Genomic DNA, 25098 nt, shown 5'->3' with positions numbered 1-25098 from the left:
AGTGTGTCTGTCTGGTTTGCTTTATGGTACTAAATTGAGGGGCTGAAAGCTGATTAATTAACCTCCCTCTGCTGCAGCCAATGCCATACTTTGCTTTTCTCATATTTTATTTGGAACAAAAATGCTACACGACTCTGAAACCTGATTAGAATACTAATTAGAAAATATTTTAGTGACGAAAGTGCAAATCCATGATGCTAATCACTAATCAGTGGACAGGCAGCACAAATCCTTTGATTAAAGAATGGATTAGCAGTTTACTGATGGCCATTAAATTATTCAGATATGAATTGTTAATTAGCTTTATCGATGCTCTTGATCAGTGCAAGCCAACTTGGACCGACGTAGTGGTCCTAGAGAAGTAGGTATACTATATTAACCCAAAACAATATTTATCAAATCTTAAATATTATTTGGTTTGAGAAAATAAAGAGATTTTTCAGTGCGCCGGTGTACTCGGTCATGTTCTGACACATTAAAAAATTTCTCGAGAAGATGTGGTTATAGGTATATTGCTTAGAACGTACATGTGAGCTCCCTCTTATGTATAATACATATGAGTTAAAATCCCAATTACGATTACCCTAATTGTAATTAGGTAACATTATTATAGATGCGCATGCTAGTTACATAAGTATATTTAAACATGCATATCTTATCACTTGTTTCAATCGTGAAGAAATGTATCTTCTTTGTGTTAGTTGATCTAACCCGCACCATTTTTCCGGAGCAAGATAACATTTTTAGTGTGACTGTCACAACACTTCACTTGATAATACTCATCTACTAGTGTTATAACACGCGTAGTTTACATGAAACGACTCCGGCTGCCATTCCTACTCACCCAGTATACAAAAGAACCATACAATACAGTAAATACTGATCTCTCTCTCTCTCTCTCTCTCTCTCTCTCTAAAAATGTTGGTGGTGGTGTTGTGGTGGTGATGATAACTAAAATAATATTGTTGGTGTATTATAATCCCTGCACCAAGCAAATGGGGAGTCATATTCAACTCCATCACACTGCTTCTACTTCATTTCCTCTTCCACTCTTACCACCCATTTTTTTCTCTGTGCCTTGATGGCCTCCCTCCTTCCATCCTTTCTCTCTCCTCTGATCCTTCTCTCTCCTCCGTCGCTGCTGCTTCAATCACTTGGTTTTCTTCTCGCCGGCACAAAGTTTGATCCTTAGAGATTAATTGGGCTGATAGACCACACACCACCACCTTTCATTTCTTTCATTTTCTTTGCTTTAATTTTGAAGGTTGACTCCCTGGTATTACTACGCTTTCTTCCCTATTTTTTTTTTTTTTTTTTTTAATTTTCATTGGTATTATCTCTCTGCAATATTTATCTTCTGTTTATTTGCAGTCTGCTCAATTTAAGGTACTTTTCTGTATATATATATGTTGCTTTCTGTTTACTGGATATTGATCAAAACCTCTATCTGGGCAAATTATATATTTATAATACTATTTGAGGCATCTCTAGTTGTCTTTATATATGTGGGTAAATTTCATATTACTTCCATTCTCTATCATTTTTTTCCAAGTGGTATGATTGAATAACAATAAGGAAAATTAATGGACAAAAACAAACAAAGGGTTGCGGAAGAAGAAAATGAGTGGGAAAATCGCAACCCGTAATTTATATGTTTGAAAGGCAGCTTTGTTTCAAGTAAAATTTTCAGCTTTTTGCCCTCGGAGAATAAGATTCTTCTTAAGAAAATGAAGGAGTGCATTCAATTGGAATTTTGAGGGATTTTAATTATTTTAATGAATCTAAGGGTATTCAATCAGGATTTTAGGTGATTCTTCAAGGTGTATTCAATTAGAATTTTAAGATAGTTTGTTAAAATCCTTAGAAATCTGGATGTATTCAATTAGGATTTTAAAAAAGCTTATAACATTTCAGGTGTATTCATTTAGAAATTGATTTTAAAGAATTTGAGAAAGTTGAGGAATTAGAGAGAATTGAAAAGATTTCGTAGTGTATTTTAAGTATCCACAAATCTCACATCTTCCCATGAGATTTCGAGGGAAATGAATCAAAATCTTATATGGAATCTCTACAAATCAATTAAACTCCATAAAAATCCATTAAAGTCTCCGACATTCTCAATTGAATGCACCCCCGAAATTACTGCCCAAACTATTGTTTCTTCTAATCATTAATTTGAGTCGTATTGCTTTCTTATTTATTTATTTGTTTTAACTATGATATCATTAGTGCACATAGTGACCTAATTTATGATCATCATTTCTTGGATTTTGTTCTCCAGTTCTCTGAAATCGCCAAGGATTCAAAGGTTTGAGGGTTTGAGGGTTTGAAGGAGTCAATGTCTAGAGAAAAAGAAATGGAGGGTACTGCAGCAGAAGGAGGAGGAGGAGAAGAAAGCAGGGGGTTGTGTAGAGATGAATGCAATAATAATGTTCTCAGTTGTAAGAAATGGGTGTTTGCTAGTAATAATGCCGGAGAAAAGCTTGGAAATCAAAGCCTGAGCCGCCGTGAATTTAAATATCCACGACAACTTGGGCTCGAAGTTGATGGTTCCGGTTCCTTAGGAACTGTGCCACGTAAACCGCAGGATGCAGATTATACAATTCCTCCCCTCCTTGATGAGGTGGAGGCTTTGATCTTAGCCAGGGTGCCGAGATCAGAGTACCGGAAGTTTTGTACCATAAACAAGCGCTTTTTCGCGCTGTTGAAGAGCGGTGAGCTATACAAGATCAGGGCCGAACTTGGGATTAAGGAACCCTCTGTGTTTGTGTCGCAATACGGGGAAAATACGTGGTGGGAATTTGACAGGAAGTTCAGGTTTTGCAGGAAGCTCCCAATCCTACCGTCGGATTCGTGCTTCACGTCAAGCGACAGGGAGTCCCTTTGTGCAGGGACTCATCTCCTGGTGTCTGGCAGAGAGATAGAGGGTGTTGTTGTTTGGAGGTATGACATGGAAGCAAACCAATGGGGCAAGGGTCCTAGCATGATCAGTCCGAGGTGTATGTTTGCTTCTGCAACATGTGGTTCCTACGCATATGTGGCCGGCGGGATGGGATTGGCAAGTGATTGGAAAGCCATGGATTCTGCTGAGAGATACAATCCTGGGACTAAATCATGGGAGCCCCTTCCAAACATGGAGCGAGAGAGGAGGAGCTGCTCCGGCTGTTTCTTGGACAACAAGTTTTATGTGATTGGAGGGAAAGATCGGCAAGGAAGCGATCTATTCTGTGCAGAAGCCTTTGATATCGAGAAACAAACATGGGAACTCATCCCGGACATGCTAGAAGCTGACTGGACAACTCTAAGAAACCCATCTCCGCCACTTATTGCGGTGGTGGCCAACCAGCTCTACTCTCTGGAAACTTCCACAAATGAGCTCAAGGTGTATTTGAAGCAAAGCAAGGCATGGAAGAAGTTGGGAGTCGTTCCAGTAAGAGCTGACGCTACTTCCGGATGGGGTGTAGCCTTTAAGTCGCTCAGGGACGAGCTACTTGTCATCCAATCATCATTAGATGCATATGCAGGAGGCCCTGCCCTCATATACACTTGCCGCCCTGATCCAACAGCTGATGAATTGCAGTGGCAAGCTCTTGAGCACGGCCACAGCCGCCCTACCCGCTTCATAGTTAATTGTTCCGTCATGGCTGCTTGAATGCGGTTAACTTCAACCCTAAAAGGTCTGATTTCTGACTAGGTAGCCGTTTGATGTGGTGCATTTAAATTCCACCCTTCTTTGGTGTCATGGTAATAACCATAAATAGTCATCAACTCCCGAGAAAGGGTAAAGGAATAAGAACTATCATGTTAATGGACACACATAATGCAGTGCAGGCAGATGATCAATATGCTTCAACCAGGTTATTTTATTCCACCTCTTAGAAGGCTTTCCACGAGTACAAACTAGTGTTCAATTTTCCACTTGTTTTTCGATGTTTGTTGTATTATTATTAATGTGCGTCTCCCTCCCAAGTCCAAACCTTGTGATATAAAACTTGGGGTTTTCTAATGGAGCTTTCTGAGTTTTTCTGTTCTTCTCTCTCCTGCATAACATATGCACGTGTGTGTTCAACCACAGGAAACAGAGGATATAACCTTGAACTCATCTGTCAGTTTTTTTTTTCCACTACGGACGAGTCCAGGATGACTATTTTTTTTTTTTCCGCAGAAAACGTTGCTGTCAGTTTCGACAAAACATTGACAAATCTAGCTTTTACAGAGATGCACGATTACTCTGAAAACGGAGATTGGAAACAAAATTCCCAAATAAACGAAAGGGTTATTATCCAAAGCGAGCCCTGAGATTTGCATCATCAATACAAATGGTCATTATTGAGATTGAAAATCAATATAAATAGTCCTGAGATTGTCCACCATCCATAATTTTGATCATTCCGTTAAAAACTCTTTGGGCAATTTTCAAAGCTTTATAACTCAATCGATTTTTAACTAAATTCGACCCATAATATATCAAAATGAAGATAAGAAAGTGTAGAACAATATTATACTATTTTTAAGCCCAATGATTGCCAAAGATGACCGGAAAATAGCCTGAAAGTGACTGGTCCGCGAGAAAACTAAAAACTCGCCAGAAACTGGATAAACTTTAAACATTCATAACTTCTTCAATACTCAATGAAATCGAGTGATTCAAAAACTAAAATCGTACTTATGGACGAGACGAAGAGAATAGTATCTTTCTTTACTGCTAACCATTGGGCTTCCAAATAGGTATAATCTTATTTTACACTTTCCTATTTTCATTTTGATATATTATGGGTCGAATTTGGTTAAGAAACGATTGAATTACAAAGCTTTGAAAATTACTCAAATTCATTTTTAATAGAATGATCAAAATGATGGATGGTGGACAATCTCAGAGACCATTTCTATGGATTTTCAATCTCATGGACCATTTCTATTGATCATGCAAACTTCAGAGACTATTTTGTATAATAACCCTAATTGAAAATCAGGTTTACTCGTGACTATTATGGAAGGAAAAAAAAAACATGATTTGAGAGGAAGAAAGCGAGATGAAGATGGACAAAAGTGAGAGACAAAACCCAAACTAAAAGGTAAAGCGAAGAAGACGAAATCGAAGCATAGAGATACATGATGATCGACTGGTGGCGAGCATGGGCAAAACCGCCGTTTAACTGTACAAAGTAGACAACCAAGAAGAAACGAAGGCCATTTCAGCCACATTACACTATTAACGAACAGTACCAGGAAACTGAGTTTTAGTGTATGTTTTTTTTTTTTGGTCGAAAGAGTTTTAGTATTTGTATAATATATGTTTTGAGGGATGCTTTCGGTTTGACAGTCACTCTCCTACTATAGTCTTATCATTCCACTATAGAGTTGTTTATCTCATGTATGAACAACTATCATTCTGATATGTTTTTCATTCAAACTTCTCATACTTCAAGTAAGTAATATGCTTTAAACATCAAATGTATAATAAGTGCATCAAAATATTAATAAGGTTGATAAAAGTAATAAAAGTAAAAGATATATTTCTTTGAATATCATTTGTTCATTTCAAGCTGCGATAAATACAATGATATTATAATATTTTATAAAGGATGATGTTAGAGAAATCAAATTTATAAAATCATCTTTTGTACACTATATGATGTGTCAGTTTATGGTTAGACTCCCTTAAATTATTAAAAAGAAGCTCAACCATCAACTGCTATACAAGATGATTTACAAGAAATGGTCTAATAATTTAGCCTACCTCGCATTTTTCTTTTAGAAGATATCAACTACGTCATCCACCTTTTGCATAATGTGACTCTCACAATGCTTTATCATCATATTTGAAGCAATTCATGCCACGTGCTGACGTGCATCCCCAATTCTTGGTAAATACAAAGGATTAGGATTCTCTCTTCTCCTCTTTTACTATTTCGTTTGATTAATGTCGTGTGTACTGGAAGATACATTTGGTGCTAAATATGAAAAATGTTAAGGTGATTCTATTAAAAGTGTGATTCTTTACCGACTTTTTATTATTTCATATTTTTTGCACAATATTTTAGAATGTTGGCACATGAATTAATTTTAAACTATGAGGTGACAAAGAATTTATAAAAAGCTGCTGTAAACCAATTTTGGACTAAAATAAATAAATATATATAATTAAACCAATTAAGAGATGAACGAGTGTGTCTGTCGAAACTTGTTTGCTTTTTAATACTAAATCGAGGGCCGAAAGCTGATTAATTAAGCTCCCACTGCTACTGCCAACGCCATGCTTTGCTTTTCTCATAGTTTATTTGGAACAAAAATGATATAAGATTCTGAAACGTGATTAGAATACTAATTAGAAAATATTTTGGTGACGAAAGGCAAATCCATGATACTAATCAGTGGACATGCAGCGCAAACCCTTGATTAAAGAATGGATTAGCAGAAAAAAGAACACTTCAAAAAGAGAAAAACATTGATGGTTAATTACTGATGGCCATTAAACAACTCAGATGGGAAATTGTTAACCAGCTTTATCGATACCCTTGATCAGTGCAATCCGACTAGGACCGATGTAGTGGTCCTAGAAGAATATGGATCATCGTCGGATTCTTTTTATGAGAATCTCAAAAATTCGTAAATCATATTCGTTCATCGTATATCGTGATGTCAGAAATTATTTAAATATTTATATTTAAAATTAAATACAAACAGTACCTGACAAAAACTAATCACACAATGTACGATAAACAGACACGATTATCAGATCTCCAGGATCCTCACCGGAAGGATCCAGAGAGCATCTGTTGGGTCCTAGAAATATAGCTATACTATATTAACCCAAAAAATTATTTATCAAATCTTAAATCTTATTTGGTTTGGGAAGATTGAGAGATTTTTCAGTGTGCTGGTAACACTGCCCGATACATCAAATGTCATAATACAAATGATTAGATAATTGAAAAAAAATTTCCAACCATTTCTATTATGATGCTTGGTATATCATGTCATATTCCCGGCACATTGAATATTTTTTTGAGAGATGTGGTTGAAGCTATATTGATTAGAACGTTTATGTACTCTCTCCTATGTATAAGCTCGTTTGAAAGTACTTTTAAATGGTTGAAAGAGTTTTTATAGAAAATATTTTTAGATTTCAAAAACACTTAAATTACTTCATGCAAGAAGCACAAGTTGTAAGAAGCACTTCAAGTGTTTTTTTTTTAAGATTCACTTGCCTTTTTTTACTAAATATTTGTTTCCAAAACATTTAAAAAAAAAGCATTTTCAACTTTTTCAAAAGTACTTCCAAACGAGTTCAAATTCCAATTATGCTTATCTTAATTGTGATAATGTAACTTTGTTGTGGGTGCGTAGGCTAGTTACAAAAGTACATTTATACGCACATATCTTATCACTTGTTGCAATCGTGAAGTTAAATAAGTTAATTGACCTAATTCACCCGATTTTGCTATGATAAAATTAGCTTTTTTAGTGTGACTGTCACTCCACCTCACTTAATAATACTGATCTACTAATGTTATAACACGCATAGATATTTATTAATCGGTACACGGAACGACTCCGGCTGCCACTCCTACTCACCCAGTATACAAAAGAACCATACAATACAGTAAATACTCTCTCTCTATCTAAAAATGTTGGTGGTGGTGATGATAACTAAAATAATATTGTTTGTATATTATAATCCCTACAACAAGCAAGTGGGGAGTCATATTCAACTCCAAGTTGAACTGTTTCTCCATCGCTGCCATCACACTGCTTGTACTATTTCATTTCCTCCATCCTTTCTCTCTCCTCCGATCCTTCTCTCTCCTCCTTCGCTGCTGCTGATACTGCTTCAATGTCTTGGTTTTCTTCTCTCAGCACATAGTTTGATCTTTAGAGATTAACTGAGCTGAGAGACCACACCACCCACTACCACCTTTCATTTCTTTCATTTTCGTAGCTTTGACTTGAAGGTTGACTCCCTGGTAGGCTGGTATTACTACTCTTTCTTCCATACTATTTTATTTGTTTATTTTTAATTAATTTTCATTGGTTATCATCTCTCTGCAATATTTATCTTTTGTTTATATGCAACTGCCCATTTTAAGGTACTTTTCTGTATATATATATTGCTTTCTGTTTACTGGATGTTGATCAAAACTTTTATCTGTGTAAATTATATTATTTGTAATATTATTTGAGGCATCTTAGTTATCTTCTTATATATATATGTGGGTAATTTCATTAACCTCTGCACAAGTGTTTGATATAATTTCCTCATGTGGGTAAATATATACCCCCATTTTCTCTTCTGCCCTCTGTCGGCTTTTTTTTCCAGTTGTACGATTGAACAATGAAAAGAGAAAGGGACAAAAACACAGAAATGAGTGCGAAAGGAGAAAATAAGAGTGAGAAAATTACAACCCATAATTTATACGTCTGTAAGGCAGCTTTGTTTCAAGTAAAATTTTGAGCTTTTTGCCCTGCCCGAAGGAGAAAATAAGAGTGAAAAAATCACAACCCGTAATTTATATGTTTGTAAGGCAGCTTTGTTTCAAGTAAAATTTTCAGCTTTTTGCCCTCGCAGAATCTGATTCTCCTTGAGAAAATGAAATTACTGCCAAGCTATTGTTTCTTCTAATCATTAACTTTGAGTCGTATTGCTTTCTTCTTCTTTTTTTTTTAAATTTATTTATGATATGATTAGTGCACATAGTGACCTAATTTGTCATGATCATTTCTTGGATTTTATTCTCTAGTTTCTGAATTCCCCAGGAATCCAAAGGTTTGAGGGTTTGAAGGAATCAATGTCCAGAGAAAAAGAAATGGAGGGTACTGCAGAAGAAGGAGGAGGACGAGGAGGAGGAGAAGAAAGCAGGGAGTTGTTTAGAGATGAATGCAATAATAATGTTCTCAGTTGTAAGAAATTGGTGTTTGCTAGTAATGCCGGAGAAAAGGTTGGAAATCAAGGCCTGAGCCGCCGTGGATTTCAATATTCACGGCAGCTTAGGCTCGAAGTTGATGGTTCTGGTTCCTTAGGAACCGTGCCACGTAAACCGCAGGATACAGACTATACAATTCCTCCCCTCACTGATGAGGTGGAGGCCTTGATCTTAGCCAGGGTGCCGAGATCAGAGTACCCGAAGTTTTGTACCATAAACAAGCGATTTTTCACGCTGTTGAAGAGCGGTGAGCTATACAAGATCAGGGCCAAACTTGGGATCAAGGAGCCCTCTGTGTTTGTGTCGCAACACGGGGAGAATACATGGTGGGAATTTGACAGGCGGTTCAGGTTTTGCAGGAAGCTCCCAATCCTACCGTCGGATTTGTGCTTCGCGTCAAGCGACAGGGAGTCCCTTTGTGCAGGGACTCATCTCCTGGTGTCCGGCAGAGAGATAGAGGGTGTTGTTGTTTGGAGGTATGACATGGAAGCAAACCAATGGAGCAAGGGTCCTAGCATGATCAGTCCGAGGTGTATGTTTGCTTCTGCAACATGTGGTTCCTACGCATATGTGGCCGGCGGGATGGGACTGGCAAGTGATTGGAAAGCCATGGATTCTACTGAGAGATACGATCCCGGGACTAAATCATGGGAGCCCCTTCCGAATATGAAGCAAGAGAGGAGGGGCTGCTCCGGCTGTTTCTTGGACAACAAGTTTTATGTAATTGGAGGGAAAGATCGTCATGGAAGTGATTTATTCTGTGCTGAAGCCTTTGATATTGAGAAACACACATGGGAACTTATCCCGGACATGCTAGAAGCTGACTGGGCAACTCTAAGTAACTCGTCTCCGCCTCTTATTGCGGTGGTGGCCAGCGAGCTCTACTCTCTTAAAACTTCCACGAATGAGCTCAAGGTGTATTTGAAGCAAAGCAAGGCATGGAAGAAGTTGGGGGTCGTTCCGGTAAGAGCTGATGCTACTTCCGGATGGGGTGTAGGGTTTAAGTCACTCGGGGACGAGCTACTTGTCAGCCAATCTTCATCAGATGCAAATGCAGGAGGCCCTGCCCTCATGTACACTTGCTGCCCTGATCCAACCGCTGATGAATTGCAGTGGCAAGCTCTTGAGCAGGGCCACAGCCACAATACCCGCTTCATCATTAATTGTTCCGTCATGGCTGCTTGAATAAGGTTAACTTTGACCCAGAAGGTGTATTTTCTGCCTTCTAGCCGTTTGATGTGGAGCATTGGGTCGAACTATTCTTTGGTGTCATGGTAATAGCTATGAATAATCGACTCCTGAAAAATGGTAGTACGGAATCATAGACATACAATGCATCACAGACGGATGATCAATACGCTTCAGCCGGTTATTTTCTATTCCACCTCTTATAAGGCTTGCCACGAGTACAGCCTAGTTTGTTTGATTTTCCACTTGTTTTTCCGTTGTTGTATTACTATTAATGTGCGTGGTTCTCCCAAGTCCAAACCTCGTGACATAGAACTTGGGAGTATCTAATGAAGCTTTCTGGGTTTTTCTTTTCTTCTCTCTCTTGCATAACATGTGCTCCAACCACAGAAAACAGAGGATGTAACCTTGAACTCGTCTGTCCTTAATTTTTTTTCTACAAAGGACGAGTCCAGGATGACTAATTTGTAGTGGCAGTAACACTATCGGACGATGAGCCATACGTCTGGAATTTGCCGTTTACCAATTACCACATGTTAAAAGATGAACCAACTTTCCTACCCTTACTTTTAAGGTTCTACGCAAGGGAAAGGGATCCTGAAGTTATAATAATTTTAACCGTTATATCAAATTTCAACGATCCGAATCTCCGGACTTGGTGGATTAAGAGGAAAGGATCCAAAGATGATCCATTTCCCTACGCTAGGTGCGAGTCGAGCGACAAGCAAGAACCTAGTGCCAAGACATCTAGGCAAGGCTTAAGTATTTTTTATTTTTTATTTTTTTTAATTTTTAATTAAATTTTATATAACATTTAAATAGCTGTTCACTTATATAAAAAATACATAAATTGCAAAATCGAATAACATATGAATTATAAAATATTAAAATATATTGAAAACATGCATATGGGTAGAGCATATAACCAACGTTCATCCAAGTATTTAACAATACTCTTACATTTTGCTGAAAAAATAAAACACAACACCAAAATGATCTTTTTTTTTTGTCTTAGTGAGAGTTGCGACGAAGAAGGGCATCTAGGTAGGTCTAGGTGCTCTTTCTTAATTTTCAGACCCCTAAATACTAATCGGGGCGATGGCTAGGAGGAAAGTTTTAGAACAGTGCCTACCAAAAGAAGAATAATAACATGGAATCAAGACGTCATAAAGTATTAGTAAAGATAAACTGCTTTTGACTAGTACGTGCTAATTAACTTCAAAATATGGAATCACCACAAATTTCCACTTGCAATTAGTTCACTCAGAAAACAGAAAGGCTTAAAATCTCGTCCAGACATTGAAAAGTAAAATTGCCGAACAAACATTCAGCGACACAATTCTCAACTACAAATAACAGATACCGAAAACTGAGATATTCTGCGAAAGATAATAGAGTGGATAGTCTAGGAATACGAATGACGACCACAAACTCTTTAAAGTACACATCTCAAGAAGAAGCACCGCTCTGCAGTGCTTGACCTTTCCTCGATTTCCTGGGAGCCAACTGAGTTTCGGCCTGCAAAATAAGCACAACGAGCAGAATTCATATTTGACAAACAATTCAGTAGCATAATCCAACAACTATGACAAAAAAGCCTATTGGAACTCATTTGGAAACGATAACAAACTGTGAGGAACAAGATGACTTCAGTCAACCAGCTCAAAGTTTGCAACGTCGGCTGCATGCCTTGTTTGTTAATACCAGCACAGATGTAACCCAAAAAAAAAGTTGGGCCCCAGTACATTTGTTCTATCATAGACTAGCAGAGGGCTTTATTGTTGATGCACAACGGTAAAGATCCACATCAGCTTTGATATGTTTAAAATGAAAAAGGTTTCAACCAATGACCTACTGTTTCTTTTCAGAGCTATGGTGTCCATATTTTGTGCCACCAATTTATGAGTTCAAATTCAGTATGCTAACAAACATGATAAGATCTCATTCACATAAGCGTTATCGCAGCACATTAATGATATAAACCTCAGCTTAAATACTTGTCGAGTAAAAACACCTTTAAGAAACTGACTGCACAACGCACATATCCAGACAATGCCACACAATGCATATGTTCGATTTATAGGCTGGATTGCACTAATCTCAAATTTGGTTTTCCTTTCAAAATTGACACTTAAGCAATTTGAGAATGACGCTGTAGATTACCTCTTTCTTTACTGCCTCTTCTTTCTCTGACAAAATCAACTCGATATGGCAGGGAGATGACATATAAGCTGCAGAAAGACAAAACTATGTTCAACCACACGAAAAAAGTAATTCCTTCCCACCACACAAAATGGAAGGGAAAAAAAAGGGAGATATATAAAAGCAAACTCACGATTTATTCTCCCATGAGCACGATACGTGCGGCGTCTCTGTTTCTGAGCCTGGTTGACCTGGATGTGAGAGACGTAGAGCGAATCCACATCAAGCCCTTTTACCTACATAATACGAAAACAGCTCAGGTTGCGTTCAACGCTAATATAAAACATCAAGCAAAGCGGCGAAAGCCAGGCCAACAAACGAGAAGCATCTACCTCAGCATTGCTCTCAGCATTCTTGAGCAAATCAAGAATGAAATTAGCAGACTTAACCGGCCAACGTCCCTGACCATTGGACTGGCGGTTCTTCGCCTGAGCAGTTCGACCAACACCGCGGCAAAAGCGGCGAAAGGGAATGGCTTGCTTGTGGGCTAAAACATCTTCCAAGTACCTTTTGGCCTTTGCCAAATGCATCTTCCTGATGGCATGGGCAGTCTCTCTCGTGTTCTAAAACAGATTAACAAATCCAAATTATACCAATCGAATCGAACCAGTCCAGGCATAACACAAGCAATCCAAGATAAACATATTTTCAACCATAAATTAAAAAAAAACACATCAAATTTGTTAAAAAAAAAAAAAAAAGGAAAAAAAAAATTTAAAATGTACCTTGAAATGAACTCTTAGACCCTCGCCCTGGGCCTTGCAGGCTGAGGTAAAATGCATAAAATAATTATTAATAAACAAAAAAATTAATACGAATGAGATTCAATTCGAATTTAGAACATATAATTGAGTAAATTAAAACAAAAAATTGCTTACACTTGGTGGGATTATCGGGCTCCCTCGAGTACTTCACCTGAGCAAATCAAGTTTGAAAATTGATCAGAATTAAATAACAAAGACGCATTTTTACAACAAAAACGAGTATTTCTGAGAGAGTTCTACCATTGCTGTTGATCGGCGGCGGTAGGAGGAGTTTGGGCGGTCAGAGATGAATTCGAGCGAAAATCGAAGAAACTTTAGGGTTTTAGCACTATAAAGCGCAAACTAGTTAAAACGCGTGGACTGGGCCTTTGGGATGTTGGGCTTAAGTACCATCTATGTCTTTTTCTTTTTCTTTTTTTCAACTTCGACGATATAAGAAAATTTTGTTACCATGATTGATAAAAGTTACATCTAATCAAGTGAAACGAAAACTTTAACCATCTATATCTATTTTTTGCTCGCCTTTAGTTCAACTTGAAAAGAAGAGTAAAATACAGCGGTTGATTGTCTTCAATCCACTCCATTCCAAATTTTGTTTTATTTTCAATCAATTTTGTTCGGAGTTCTAATTCTTCTTTTCTTGTTAGTTTAATTTAAAGTAGTAATATTGTTTGTAAATGAGTAGATTATGTCGTAAACTGTAAGAAGTCGTAACTCAAGAGTAGTAAAGTGTAAAATACCAATCATAGAGTGGTGCGAAGTGCAATTACCCCAAAAGAAGAAAAAACTATTATTCGGTAATATGGTGCCGAAGGGAAAGTAGGAGAAGGAAAAAGAGCGAAATCAATCAAAGCGCTTAGCGTCAGTGTTGCTGCAGGAGCTCACACTCGTCTGGTGTCATCGTTGTCAGGTGGAGGAAAGTAAACCAGCTTTTGCTCTACTCTAAAAGCTTGGGACTGCTTCTGCTTATCTGTAAGTGATTCTCTATCCCTTCGTTTCCTTAGGTCTTTCTTGATCTCCTCGTGAATTTCGCAGTATTCTCAACTGCCAATTCTCGTTCAGAATTTCAAAATTGCTCTCTTTTTGATCTGTTTATGTCAAATTCTGTATCCTTTATTTGATATTTGCTCCTTTGGTTGTGGATTTTGTACCATATGTCAACTTTTGGGTCTGATTGCCTTTTCTTGAATTAGGGTTTTGTGAAACCAAAAGTTTGCCTCCTGCGAAATTTCGTGGATTTGGGTCATCTATCTTTTGGTGTGTTGCTCGGAAATGGTTCTAGAAGGTTCGAATTTGAGCGGGTTTCGGTTTCGGTTTCGCGCATGTTCTTTTGCTGGGTTTTAATATCTTGGTGTAAATGCTTATGCATGCATCGTTTTCTTTGTGGGTGTTTGATGTTGGGACGGATTTTTAAGGTTAGGCTTCTGGAGAATTAATATTTTTGCTGGTTTTTTATCATTATCTGGTTAGGGTCAGCTATGTCTATGAACAATAATAACCCACCTAAGAGTCTCGGAGCCCCCTCGTCGCCCTTTGGCAATGTCAGTATGGTAGGGCAATCTATGTCTGCAAACACTGCATTTCAACAATCGCAAGCCCAAACACAGATTGGGGCTGGTTACCAAGGTCAGTTTCAGCTCTCCCAAGCCCAGGCTATTGCCCAGGCTCATGCCCAGGCTCAGTCAAAAGCTCATGCCCAATTCCAAGCTCAGTTCCAAGCTCAGGCGATGGCCCTTAACCAGAACCAATCTGTTGGCATTGCGAATTTGGGGTCATCTTCACCTTCCTTTTCCACACCTGGGAATGCAAGTGCCAAGCGCTACCCCCAAAAACCACCAATGCGCCCTTCTGGTGCTTCTCCTACGCACACGATGTCACCTCTGAGAACCATGGAACTCAACCCTGCTGCTCGTAAAAAGAAGCAGAAGCTTCCCGATAAACAGCTACAAGACAAAGTAGCCACCATTCTGCCTGAATCTGCTCTCTACACCCAGCTTCTCGAGTTTGAGGCTCGTGTTGATTCTGCCCTTGCAAGAAAGAAAGTTGACATCCAAGAGGCCCTTAAAAGCCCACCTTGCATTCAGAAAACGCTGCGGATTTATGTTTTTAACACTTTTGCTAATCAGGTTCGCTCGATTCCACAGAAGCCAAATGCTGATCCCCCTACTTGGACACTTAAAATAGTTGGGAGGATCTTGGAAGATGGGGTTGATCCTGACCAGCCTGGAATGGTCCAGAAATCAAATCCCTTTTATCCAAAGTTCTCATCTTTCTTCAAGAGAGTAACAATTTCTTTGGATCAGAGACTATATCCTGATAATCATATCATTTTGTGGGAAAATGCTAGATCACCGGCACCTCATGAGGGCTTCGAGGTGAAGAGAAAAGGGGACAAAGAATTTACTGTGAACATACGGTTGGAAATGAATTATGCGCCCGAGAAGTATAAGCTTTCTCAACCGTTGATGGAAATTCTTGGTATTGAGGTTGAAACCCGCCCCAGGATAATAGCTTCAATCTGGCACTATGTGAAAGCTAGGAAATTGCAGAACCAGCATGACCCCTCTTTCTTTAACTGTGATCCACCACTTCAGAAAGTATTTGGGGAAGAGAAGATGAAATTCACCATGGTATCGCAGAAGATATCTCAGCATTTGTTCCCCCCGCAACCTATACATTTGGAGCATAAGATAAAGCTTTCAGGAAATAGTCCAGCTGGAACTGCATGTTATGATGTGTTGGTTGATGTTCCTTTCCCAATCCAAAGGGATCTGTCTGCTCTTTTGGCCAACTCCGAGAAGAACAAAGAGATTGATGTCTGTGATGAAGCAATATGTGCAGCTATAAGAAAAATCCATGAACATCGTCGCAGGCGAGCTTTTTTCCTTGGGTTTAGTCAATCTCCTGTAGAATTTATCAATGCACTGATTGAATCTCAAAACAAAGATTTAAAGCTTGTAGCTGGAGTAGCAAGCCGTAGTGCTGAAAAACAGAGGCGATCAGATTTCTTCCACCAGCCATGGTAAGCACATCACTTAGTATAATTGATTTTTCCACTTTTACCTGCGCTTCACAGCTTTGTTGTCGCCATTTTTAGGTGCGCACATTCATCCAGATGAATAATGTCTGCTGATCATTATTTTACTTTCTGTTTCAATATCCACCGCTTGATTGTTCCAGATGGAATTTCATTTTGGTTAAATGATGCATTAGTTGATTCACGTTGACATTTAGTTACATATACGGTTTAGGACGATGAAGAACTACTTATTGAATCTCGTGGTTGGTGATTGCAACAGGGTTGAAGATGCTGTTATCCGGTATCTGAATCGTAAGCCAGGTGCAGGAAGTGATGCTGCTCCTGGAAGCATATGATATGAGGGGAATATTGAGCTCTTGCCGGCGGTGCCACTGCCAGCCACCTTTGTGTTCTTAAGCAGATGTAGGAGAGGTTGTAGGAGGAGGATATAGGATTGCCTTTTCTAGTGTAGGACGAGGAGGGAGGACGGACACTGCACGCAGATTATTGAACCAAGGCAAAAAATATAGATCTTGTTCTGTTTGTAACCATTAAATTTTACCATGTACTTGCTGTGCTGCTGAACTTGCTCATTTATGGTTAATGTACAAACATGTAGACAGTTTTATTCATCATCTGTGCTGGAGTTTTGTGAATTATCTGTGTGATTCGATTTCAATGCGCTCGCTCAGACCGACCTAGAAGACCGCCATCGCTATCACCACCATGGCACCGCCACATTCGCCAACTCAGCCCCAATCCTTGGGTTCAAATCGACAAATTCCTGATCCACCACCTCTCCTCCGTTCAAATCCTCGGAGTTTCATCTCGGATTTCTTGACTCCCACTTTCACTCTCCGCTTGACCATGCCGTCATCCGTTCCATTCGCCGTGATACCATGTCCATACTCGACGTCTCCCAGCGCGCCCACATTCCGAATTCTGACCATTCTGCCTTTCTTCTTTCATTTTTCCTTTGAATCGAAACTTGAAGACCTTAGCATTTAACGTTTCTTGTGTGATAGTGTTTTTAATTTATCATATTATTTCTTCAAGAAATCGAAATTTGGTAGCTGTAGTCTAAATATTTTTCCAATCAAAAACATTTAGAACTTTTTTTACCAAACGTTATCAAAAACGTTTTTAGTTATTTTATACATTCAAGAAATTGGCAAATACCCCAATCATAAATTCTAATCCGATTGGCAAACATCTTTTACATACGACGACAGCATAGCCGGGGAAAAATTTGCGAATTCGAAAAATATAAAAAGTCATTTCTACCCTCTCGATGACATTATAAGTAAGGGTATCTTTGACCTTGCAGGCTCGATCGATTCCTGCGCTCTAAATCATCGTCACTCAGTCACAGTTGAGCAAAGTAAAAGGAAAAAAATGGCGGGAAAGGAGGAAGCGAAGGGGTGCCGAGGAGCGACCGGTGCCCGCGGCGAAGAGGTCTGCTGGAGAAAGCAAGTGGACGATAACCTGAACAGGCTCCATTCTCTTTCCTTCGGAGCCGAGCTCGCCCTCGAGAGGCACGACTTCTCCTCCGCTCAGATTCTCGGCCTTCGTCTCCTTGGCTTCCTTGACTCCCAATCTCAGTCTTCGCTCGACCACGCCTTCATCCGCCCCATTCGTCGAGAAACCGAAGCCAAACTCCACGCCGCACGCCGCGAGCTCATTCCTCTTTCCGATCGGTGCGCCTCTCTCTCTTTCGCTGTCTGAGCTTGATTTTTCATTTGAATCGAAGCTTTGACAACCCTAGCACTTGGCATTTCTTGCGTGCGTTTTCAGTTTCCTATTATTGTACTTTTTATTGGTCGAGACCCTGTGAAATTGCTAGAAATTAAACATTATGTGAATTTCTTGAAGTTTTTTGGAGAAGTTAAATTTTGAATTGTGACTCAAATGAATGTGTAATTTTTACTAGATACGAAGTAGGGTTTGAATTGATGAACCCTAAATCTGAATTTGATCGATTTATTCGAGTGTTGGTAAACCGGCACTGAATTTGTTAGTGGTCTTAGTGTAGATTAGTAACTCTAATTTTGTTTTTCACAACTAGACTCAGATTTTTTATCGTATGCTGTACAGCAAAGTATTTGAGCAAGCAAAGAAGGCGCCGGGCTGTGTTTTTGGCACAAATGGAGATATTGACATTGAGAAGATTAAGCAGTCAAAGTACTGTCTTAATGTAGATTAGTAACTCTAATTTTGTTTTTTCACAACTAGATTCAGATTTTTTATCGTATGTACAGCAAAGTATTTGAGCAAGCAAAGAAGGCGCCGGGCTGTGTTTTTGGCACAAATGGAGATATTGACATTGAGAAGATTAAGCAGTCAAAGTACTTTCAGGCTCTTCTTCAGCAATCTAATAACGGAAGGGCTGCAAATGATTTGGTATCATTTGCCTCAGATTTCGCTTGTTGAAATCATTTTCCTTAACTTTAACTTTGTGATTTATTACGATTGGTTGTGCTTACCGAAAGTTCTGTCTGCCCTAGGGAGATCAATTGGAGAGGCAGGACAAGTTGACTAGCAAGTTATCGAAACCTATGACACAAACAAAGTTGACATCGTTGTACAAACAGAACTCGATGGTGGAAAGTAATGGAAAATCCAAGGGTTCTTTGGCCTCTAAAAGTAACAGCTCTGAGGACTGCTTTGTTGTAGAAAGGCTTCACACTCTCCACAACCGTAATGGCGGTCATAGTGCCTCTTCTTTTCAAAAAGTTGAAGAGGAAGGAGCTTATGATAATACCTTTAGGGCTAAACGTGCACACAGGGAATTTACTAGTCCCATCATTGATATAGCGAAGTCCCCATCAGCCAATGAAGATGCTAAAGCTGATGGTTCTGGAAATAGCTTTGTTACTGCCAAAGCCAAATTGGTATCCTTCTTATTTCTGACAACCCTTCCTTTTATTACTGCTTTTTACCATAAGGTTTTGTAACCTGTAGTAAATAATTTTGTACTTAACCTGATCTTACCGGAGCTCATATCTTCATTCTTTTAAGTTCTTCCTCCCTTTGTTTACACTTTTTGCACATGTGAAAATGTTGATGGGTTTGTTCCTTTGTTGGCTAGGAAATGGATGTGAGGCAAAGAAGAGGGTTAGCGCCAGCGGGATCACCAAATTCTTGTGTCTCTCCTCAAAGTGATGGCAATGCTACTAATAGGGGTTATGGTATGCGATCATATGGTTATTCACGTCGGGGAGCCCGTGGTAATTTTGTCCCCCCTATTAAATCTAATGAGGGAAACGTTGGGAATGTGACTTCACGAGTCGCTGGAAAGTCAGATGATGCATTAGGTGACTCAACTAAGAGATGGTGAGCAGTATAACTTTTATAGATTGTGTGAAATATGTATGCAAGTCCTAATGTCTTCAATGTTTTCATTCAAGTTTGGAACTGCTCTGCGGTCCTGATGGAGAGCTTCCAGAAAAACTAAGGAACTTGGAACCTCGTCTTCTTGAGCATGTTAGTAATGAGATTATGGACAAGGATCCTAATGTTCGATGGAATGATATCGGTAATATGTGATGCTTTAAACTCTCTACATGTACGGTTTTCTGCAATACATCTGAAGCTGTTCTGATTTTTTCTGTTGCATGGCACTGTTTTAGCTGGTTTGGAGCATGCGAAAAAATGTGTAACCGAGATGGTCATATGGCCTCTACTACGCCCTGACATTTTTAAGGGCTGTCGTTCTCCTGGGAAAGGCCTTCTTCTCTTTGGTCCACCAGTAAGTGTTGAATCCTTTTTAAGTAGAGGGAGTAAAAGTATTTCTGATCAATAAGCTATCTTAATCCTTTACCTGGTTTAGGGAACAGGAAAAACAATGATTGGGAAAGCCATAGCTGGAGAGGCAAAAGCAACCTTTTTCTACATATCTGCCAGTTCATTAACAAGCAAATGGGTATCCGATGCGTTATTTCTGTTTGCTTAGGTTCTGTGATAGTTCACTGGCATATGTTTTCTGATGTCTTTTTTCTTCTGCCTTTTCTAAAATGTCAACTTACTTGGAAACTTTTAGGATATATAGAAAAAATAATTATAATCAGTATACTTAATAATTTTGATTCCTGCATATTTTCCCATTCTTCAGAAAATCAGTGTTTAAATTCCTTGCCCTGATTTTTACCCCTCGTTCTCGTTATATATGCTTGAAATGTACTTATATTTCAACTATTTAACTGGTGACTGTAGATTGGCGAGGGTGAAAAGCTAGTGCGAGCGCTGTTTGGAGTCGCAAGTTGTCGCCAGCCAGCTGTTATTTTTGTTGATGAAATTGATTCACTTCTCTCGCAGGTAAGGTTTGCTCTAGCTTTTAACTAAACTTTGAAATGGTATAATAAGCTGTTTGTATGTATGCCATACATTTCTCTCAGGGTGTTGCACTTTGCTATACTGAATGAGCAATTCTAGCTCTTATCGTATCAATCACTGTACATTCTTTCTGGATGTACTCAGCTGATACTAATTTCTGTTTGACTGCAGCGTAAGTCAGAAGGTGAGCACGAATCAAGTAGACGACTCAAAACACAGTTCCTTATTGAGATGGAAGGCTTTGACAGTGGGAGTGAGCAAATTCTTCTTATAGGTGATTGTTGAACCCCCTGAATCTCAATCATCTCTAACTAGAATGCTGTTAATGAATTTTAACACGTCGAGTTTAGACTTGATCCTTAGTTTCACTAGTTAAATGGTGAAAATTTCACAAAATGGATACAATCTTCTAGGAGCAACAAACCGACCCCAAGAACTTGATGAAGCAGCACGGAGGCGACTTACCAAGAGGCTTTACATTCCCCTGCCTTCATTAGGTATCAACTTACAAGTCACAAGTTACAACATGTTTAATTTAACTAACATTCTTAATACTTGATTCATGGTTAACCAGCAATTATTGTTTTGAAGAAGCGAGAGCCTGGATCATACGGAATCTCTTAGAAAAGGATGGACTGTTCAAACTTTCAAGGGAGGACATTGATAGCATATGCAATTTAACCCAAGGTATCCACTCCATACATTTGAGAACCTTATCCATCGTCTTCTCTATCATACTTCCACTGTCTGAAGCTTCTCGTTATCTTTCACAGGGTACTCAGGATCGGACATGAAAAACTTGGTGAAGGATGCCTCAATGGGTCCACTGAGAGAAGCTCTGAAACAAGGCATCGAAATAACAAAGCTCAAAAAAGAGGATATGCGTCCAGTAACTGTTCAGGTTAAAATTTCGAACTCCTCACACCTCAGTATATTTGTTGTTTTACTTGACATTTTTTTACCTGCATAGAGTAAGACTACGTACGGTAAACGTTTCCCCGTTCCCACCCTTGTCTGGGCGTTGTTGGATTGGGGTTGTCCTTTTGTAGTAATTAAAAACTAGTTTTTGTTTATTTGATACAGGACTTTGAGAGTGCATTGCAAGAAGTGAGGCCTTCTGTTTCCTTGAACGAGCTCGGTACGTACGAGGAATGGAACAAGCAATTTGGAAGCTTGTCACAGTAAGAATCTGTCTGTATATTTTCTGAAACAAAACACAACAGAAAAAACAAAAGCACCAACATACTATTCTATCAATGACACGTGTACGGTGCTTGCTGATTGTTTTCATGCTAACTGCTCGATCGATTTTTTTTTTTTTAATGAGCTGCTCGATTGACATGTGAATTTCTATCCTGAATTTTCTATATAAACTTAACTTAATCCTCAATTTGTTTTTTTTTATTTTAAAATTCTTATTTTCTATTTGAACAGCACATGATTTTTGCACTTAATAGTTTCCTTAGCTTATTCGCATTGTCGTTTTCGTACTTGTAGATTTTTCTTGGTAGCTTTGGTTCTGTTTGCACTTTAGGCCAATTCGTCAACTGATTTTCACCCACATTTGTGAGCATTTCTAAAATTCATCTTTTTAGGAGTTTTGCGTACTAAAAGAATCAAACAATGACGAAAATGCAAGAAACAGAGCTATATGGACGAAAGAGGGTGGATATGCATAAAAACGAGGATATCCAAGGTAAAGTAGGAGCGACCGCAATTGAAGATAAGAAGAGAGAAAACTAGTGAAGGTGGTTTGGACACGTGGACGAAAACCCACATACACTCTGCTTAGAAAATACGACTAAGGGATGGAGGCTTAGGTAAAAAAAGGTAGAGAAAGACTTGGGAAGAGACTAAAGTAATATATGAAGTACATGGAGCTAATTGAAGAGTTTGGGCAAAACCGAGCTCAGCGGCAGTTTAGAATTCATACAGCTCCCCTAATTAGTGAAAGAAAAATGTTATTAGAGCTTCAAAAATCTCATTTTACACTCCTTATAAGTGTATTTCTTTTTAAATATAAAAAGTTTGGTGTGTAAAATGAAAATTCTAGCGGACCAATAACAGTTCCCATAGTAAAATTATAGAGTTTATACATATGCTTTATGTACATAAATAATATCCTTGTGCTACATTTGAGGCGTAGTGGCATGTTACACTGTCCAATAAACCTTAAATATTCAAAACCATTGACTCCTACTAATTTAAATGAATATATTCTAGGTTTAGTAATCTGGGTCAGTCATTTCTCTTGCGGATTAGAACCTTCAACCCGCCGGCCATGTGAGCCGTCAGCCGCGGCACGAAAACCGGCTCACCGGAATCAACCGGTCGGATCTCGAACCGTCTGAGAATCGAAGCCACCACATATTTCATCTGAATAAAAGCCATGTCCTTCCCCAAACAAACCCTTGGACCTGCCTGGAAAATAGGCAACCTGTAAGGACATACCTTTTTCAGAGCTGATCTCTCCATGTCCGGTTCGAGAAACCACCGGTCCGGCTTGAATTCCAACCGGTCCTCCCCCCACAGTGCTTCCATTCTACCCATTCCATAGGGAAAATACGTCACTCTATCTCCAGCCCGAACTCGAGTCCCGTCAGGCAACAAGTCGTCAACTACGGCATGCTTCGAGTCCCAAGCAACAGGCGGATAAAGCCTCATGGACTCGTATAGGCATGCCTTCAACAAGCTCAACTCCAACAACTCGAAATCCGACATTTTTTCTCCGGCGGATTCAATCTCTTTCACCACATCTTCCTCCACACCTGGTTGGCGGGAAAGCAACCAGAAGAGCCATGTCATGGCCGCTGAAGTTGTGTCCCGCCCCGCCATGATAAAGCTTATCACCATGTCCCTCGTCACCTCCTCCTCGTACCCCGCCGTTATTAGCCGCGTTAGGAGGTCTTCGCGAGCTCCACTATCCGTCTCAGCTTCTTCAAGCTCGTTCTTCCTCCTCTCGATTATATCCATCACATAGGCATGAACTTCTTCAATCGCAACTCTAAGTTTTTGCTCCGAACCGACTCCAAGCCACCTCTTAATCTTCCAAATTATGAACATGGGAGCTGCTCCGCGCCTTGCGCAAATCTCCGACGCCGTGTCAAAAGCCCTTGCAAGCGGCGGATGTGGCAGAGAGGGATCCAAGCAGCACCGCTCAACTCCCAGAAACACCTTACAAATCACATTGAAGGTGAATCTCCTTAGCAACTCCTGCAAGTCCACCACTTGCGCCGTCGCCGCCAGCGACTCCATCAGTGGCAATAGACTCTTTTCCACTTCTTCCTCCAATGTCTTCGTCATGCATTCACGCAGAAACTTTGTGCCGAACTCATGACTTGCTAACTTGCGCTGGGTGCGCCAAACCTCACCATCCACATTGAATATACCACATCCCAAAAAGTCCCCAAGAATTTCGGTGAAGGGTTTGCCTTTTGGGAAGTTGTTGAAGTTGGTTTTGAGCATGTACTCGACATTTTCCGGGTTGGCCGTGACTACCGTCCGCCGTGCGCCGAAGCGGTCCACGATGATGGTGTTGGTAGTTGATTTTGCAAGGAGGTCGGTGTACCAGTCCAAGAGGCGGTTGCGGTTGTTGTAGAAGGAAATGAAGCACCCGATGACGGGATACCTCGGCGGGCCTTGGTAGGAAAACTCATAGACTCGCCGGAATCTCGAAAAAACCACATGCATAACATAGAGAATGATTGCTAAGAAAACAATGAATGTAGGATGTGTGAAGAGCAACATGGATATTTCCGTCTTAGACATGAACTCAATGAACTCAGACTGAGCAAAAACTAGCTTTCAGCAACCGCAATGTTTTATGGGGGTCTGAATAGTTGATTATTTAGTAATTATCATTGTTTAATTTTGTTTTCCTCGGTTACGGTGTGAAAGGCACATATTTATATTCAATTTTTATGCATATTATTAATAATAAAGCGCACAGTCGTCGGTGCATGTGTGTAAGCGTGGGTAGAGAAATGCTACGGGGAATTTGACAGGCTTTATGTGTCTTTATGTTTTTGACACATGTTTAATAATGTTAGCTTGAAAATTGACTTTAAATTTTTAGACGATAGATAGTTTATAAAGAGTTTTACTTTTAAAAGAATTTGATCTTGCATGAGTAACTCTTTATGCATTCTTGAAAAAAGACTTACATGCATTCTTGATGAGAGATATCATGAGATGCTGATGTGAAATTTCAAACTAATAATATAATGTGTTTATAAAAATAAAATATATAATATAGTCGTATTGCGACAAAAGTGATACGAAATGTGTATGTAAGTCAAGATATAAGAGTGTATTTTTGTTTACCATCCTCAAGTGGTGGTTTTGTGAATTGGATCCTCTCCTCTCCTGAGCTTGAGCTTAGGAGTCTCCTGACAAACACACAAGAGTCGTTGGATTTTGATCTAACGGCTACAATTATTATAACTTTTAGATAACTCTCTGTTTGTAGCCGTTGGAGACCCATGTTTGTTGGTCAGCAAGCTCTTGAGCCCAAGCTTAGAATCCAATTCCATAGTTTTTCTCACCACCATAATTACTATCACCATCAGAAGAGGATCCAATTTCGTCTTTGACGAGAATTGAATCTAAAACGTTTTACTTAGATGTGAAGAAAAATATCACTATATCGTAATACCAAATAAAAAAAATT

At 39.2% G+C, this 25098-nt stretch overlaps 6 protein-coding genes across 11 annotated transcripts; 4 read left to right on the top strand and 2 right to left on the bottom strand.

The window, feature by feature from the left end:
• Positions 1–848: 848 nt before the first annotated feature.
• Positions 849–4034, top strand: LOC125474090 (F-box/kelch-repeat protein At3g27150). Of its 2 annotated transcripts, none has more exons than XM_048577520.1 (2): positions 849–1264; positions 2282–4034. In XM_048577520.1, exon 2 carries the CDS (start codon positions 2339–2341, stop codon positions 3650–3652), a length of 1314 nt encoding a protein of 437 aa, XP_048433477.1. In that variant the 5' UTR covers positions 849–1264; positions 2282–2338; the 3' UTR covers positions 3653–4034. The 2 variants fall into 2 exon arrangements, with proteins under 2 accessions (XP_048433477.1, XP_048433476.1); XM_048577519.1 differs by having other exon boundaries at positions 849–1276.
• A 3588-nt stretch (positions 4035–7622) lies between these two features.
• LOC125474269 (F-box/kelch-repeat protein At3g27150-like) lies at positions 7623–10466 on the top strand. 2 transcript variants are annotated; one of them, XM_048577750.1, is made up of 2 exons: positions 7623–7967; positions 8758–10466. In XM_048577750.1, the coding sequence occupies exon 2, from the start codon at positions 8790–8792 to the stop codon at positions 10107–10109; it is 1320 nt and encodes a 439-aa protein (XP_048433707.1). In that variant the 5' UTR covers positions 7623–7967; positions 8758–8789; the 3' UTR covers positions 10110–10466. The 2 variants fall into 2 exon arrangements, with proteins under 2 accessions (XP_048433707.1, XP_048433706.1); XM_048577749.1 differs by having other exon boundaries at positions 7623–7975.
• An 877-nt stretch (positions 10467–11343) lies between these two features.
• Positions 11344–13438, bottom strand: LOC103960887 (60S ribosomal protein L17-2). The gene is made up of 7 exons (XM_009373378.3): positions 13319–13438; positions 13193–13229; positions 13040–13080; positions 12647–12877; positions 12448–12550; positions 12276–12343; positions 11344–11630 (listed from the first exon to the last, which is right to left on the bottom strand). The coding sequence occupies exons 1-7, from the start codon at positions 13319–13321 to the stop codon at positions 11562–11564; spliced, it is 552 nt and encodes a 183-aa protein (XP_009371653.2). The 5' UTR covers positions 13322–13438; the 3' UTR covers positions 11344–11561.
• A 450-nt stretch (positions 13439–13888) lies between these two features.
• Positions 13889–16729, top strand: LOC125474268 (SWI/SNF complex component SNF12 homolog). Of its 3 annotated transcripts, XM_048577746.1 has the most exons (4): positions 13889–14050; positions 14272–14363; positions 14549–16100; positions 16378–16729. In XM_048577746.1, exons 2-4 carry the CDS (start codon positions 14351–14353, stop codon positions 16451–16453), a joined length of 1641 nt encoding a protein of 546 aa, XP_048433703.1. In that variant the 5' UTR covers positions 13889–14050; positions 14272–14350; the 3' UTR covers positions 16454–16729. The 3 variants fall into 3 exon arrangements, with proteins under 3 accessions (XP_048433703.1, XP_048433705.1, XP_048433704.1); XM_048577748.1 differs by lacking the exon at positions 14272–14363 and having other exon boundaries at positions 13891–14050; XM_048577747.1 differs by lacking the exon at positions 13889–14050 and having other exon boundaries at positions 14466–16100.
• A 706-nt stretch (positions 16730–17435) lies between these two features.
• LOC125474267 (ATPase family AAA domain-containing protein FIGL1) lies at positions 17436–22389 on the top strand. 2 transcript variants are annotated; one of them, XM_048577744.1, is made up of 15 exons: positions 17436–17794; positions 18192–18278; positions 18356–18497; positions 18602–18988; positions 19186–19430; positions 19505–19632; positions 19727–19845; positions 19927–20019; positions 20310–20411; positions 20601–20703; positions 20843–20926; positions 21021–21116; positions 21203–21330; positions 21513–21610; positions 22025–22389. In XM_048577744.1, the coding sequence occupies exons 1-15, from the start codon at positions 17493–17495 to the stop codon at positions 22038–22040; spliced, it is 2130 nt and encodes a 709-aa protein (XP_048433701.1). In that variant the 5' UTR covers positions 17436–17492; the 3' UTR covers positions 22041–22389. The 2 variants fall into 2 exon arrangements, with proteins under 2 accessions (XP_048433701.1, XP_048433702.1); XM_048577745.1 differs by lacking the exon at positions 22025–22389 and having other exon boundaries at positions 21513–21725.
• Positions 22390–22502: 113 nt separating this feature from the next.
• LOC103960885 (cytochrome P450 94B3-like) lies at positions 22503–24384 on the bottom strand. Its single transcript, XM_009373375.3, has one exon. The coding sequence runs from the start codon at positions 24195–24197 to the stop codon at positions 22668–22670; it is 1530 nt and encodes a 509-aa protein (XP_009371650.2). The 5' UTR covers positions 24198–24384; the 3' UTR covers positions 22503–22667.
• Between the last annotated feature and the right edge of the window lie 714 nt (positions 24385–25098).

Source organism: the organism of the source record quoted next, unplaced genomic scaffold (genome assembly GCF_019419815.1).
Source record: "Pyrus x bretschneideri cultivar Hongxiangsu unplaced genomic scaffold, Pyrus_bretschneideri_v1 Contig12, whole genome shotgun sequence".
NCBI lineage: Eukaryota > Viridiplantae > Streptophyta > Magnoliopsida > Rosales > Rosaceae > Pyrus > Pyrus x bretschneideri.
The sequence above is the reverse complement of the archived record's forward strand: the minus strand, read 5'-3'. Positions and strand labels throughout refer to the sequence as shown.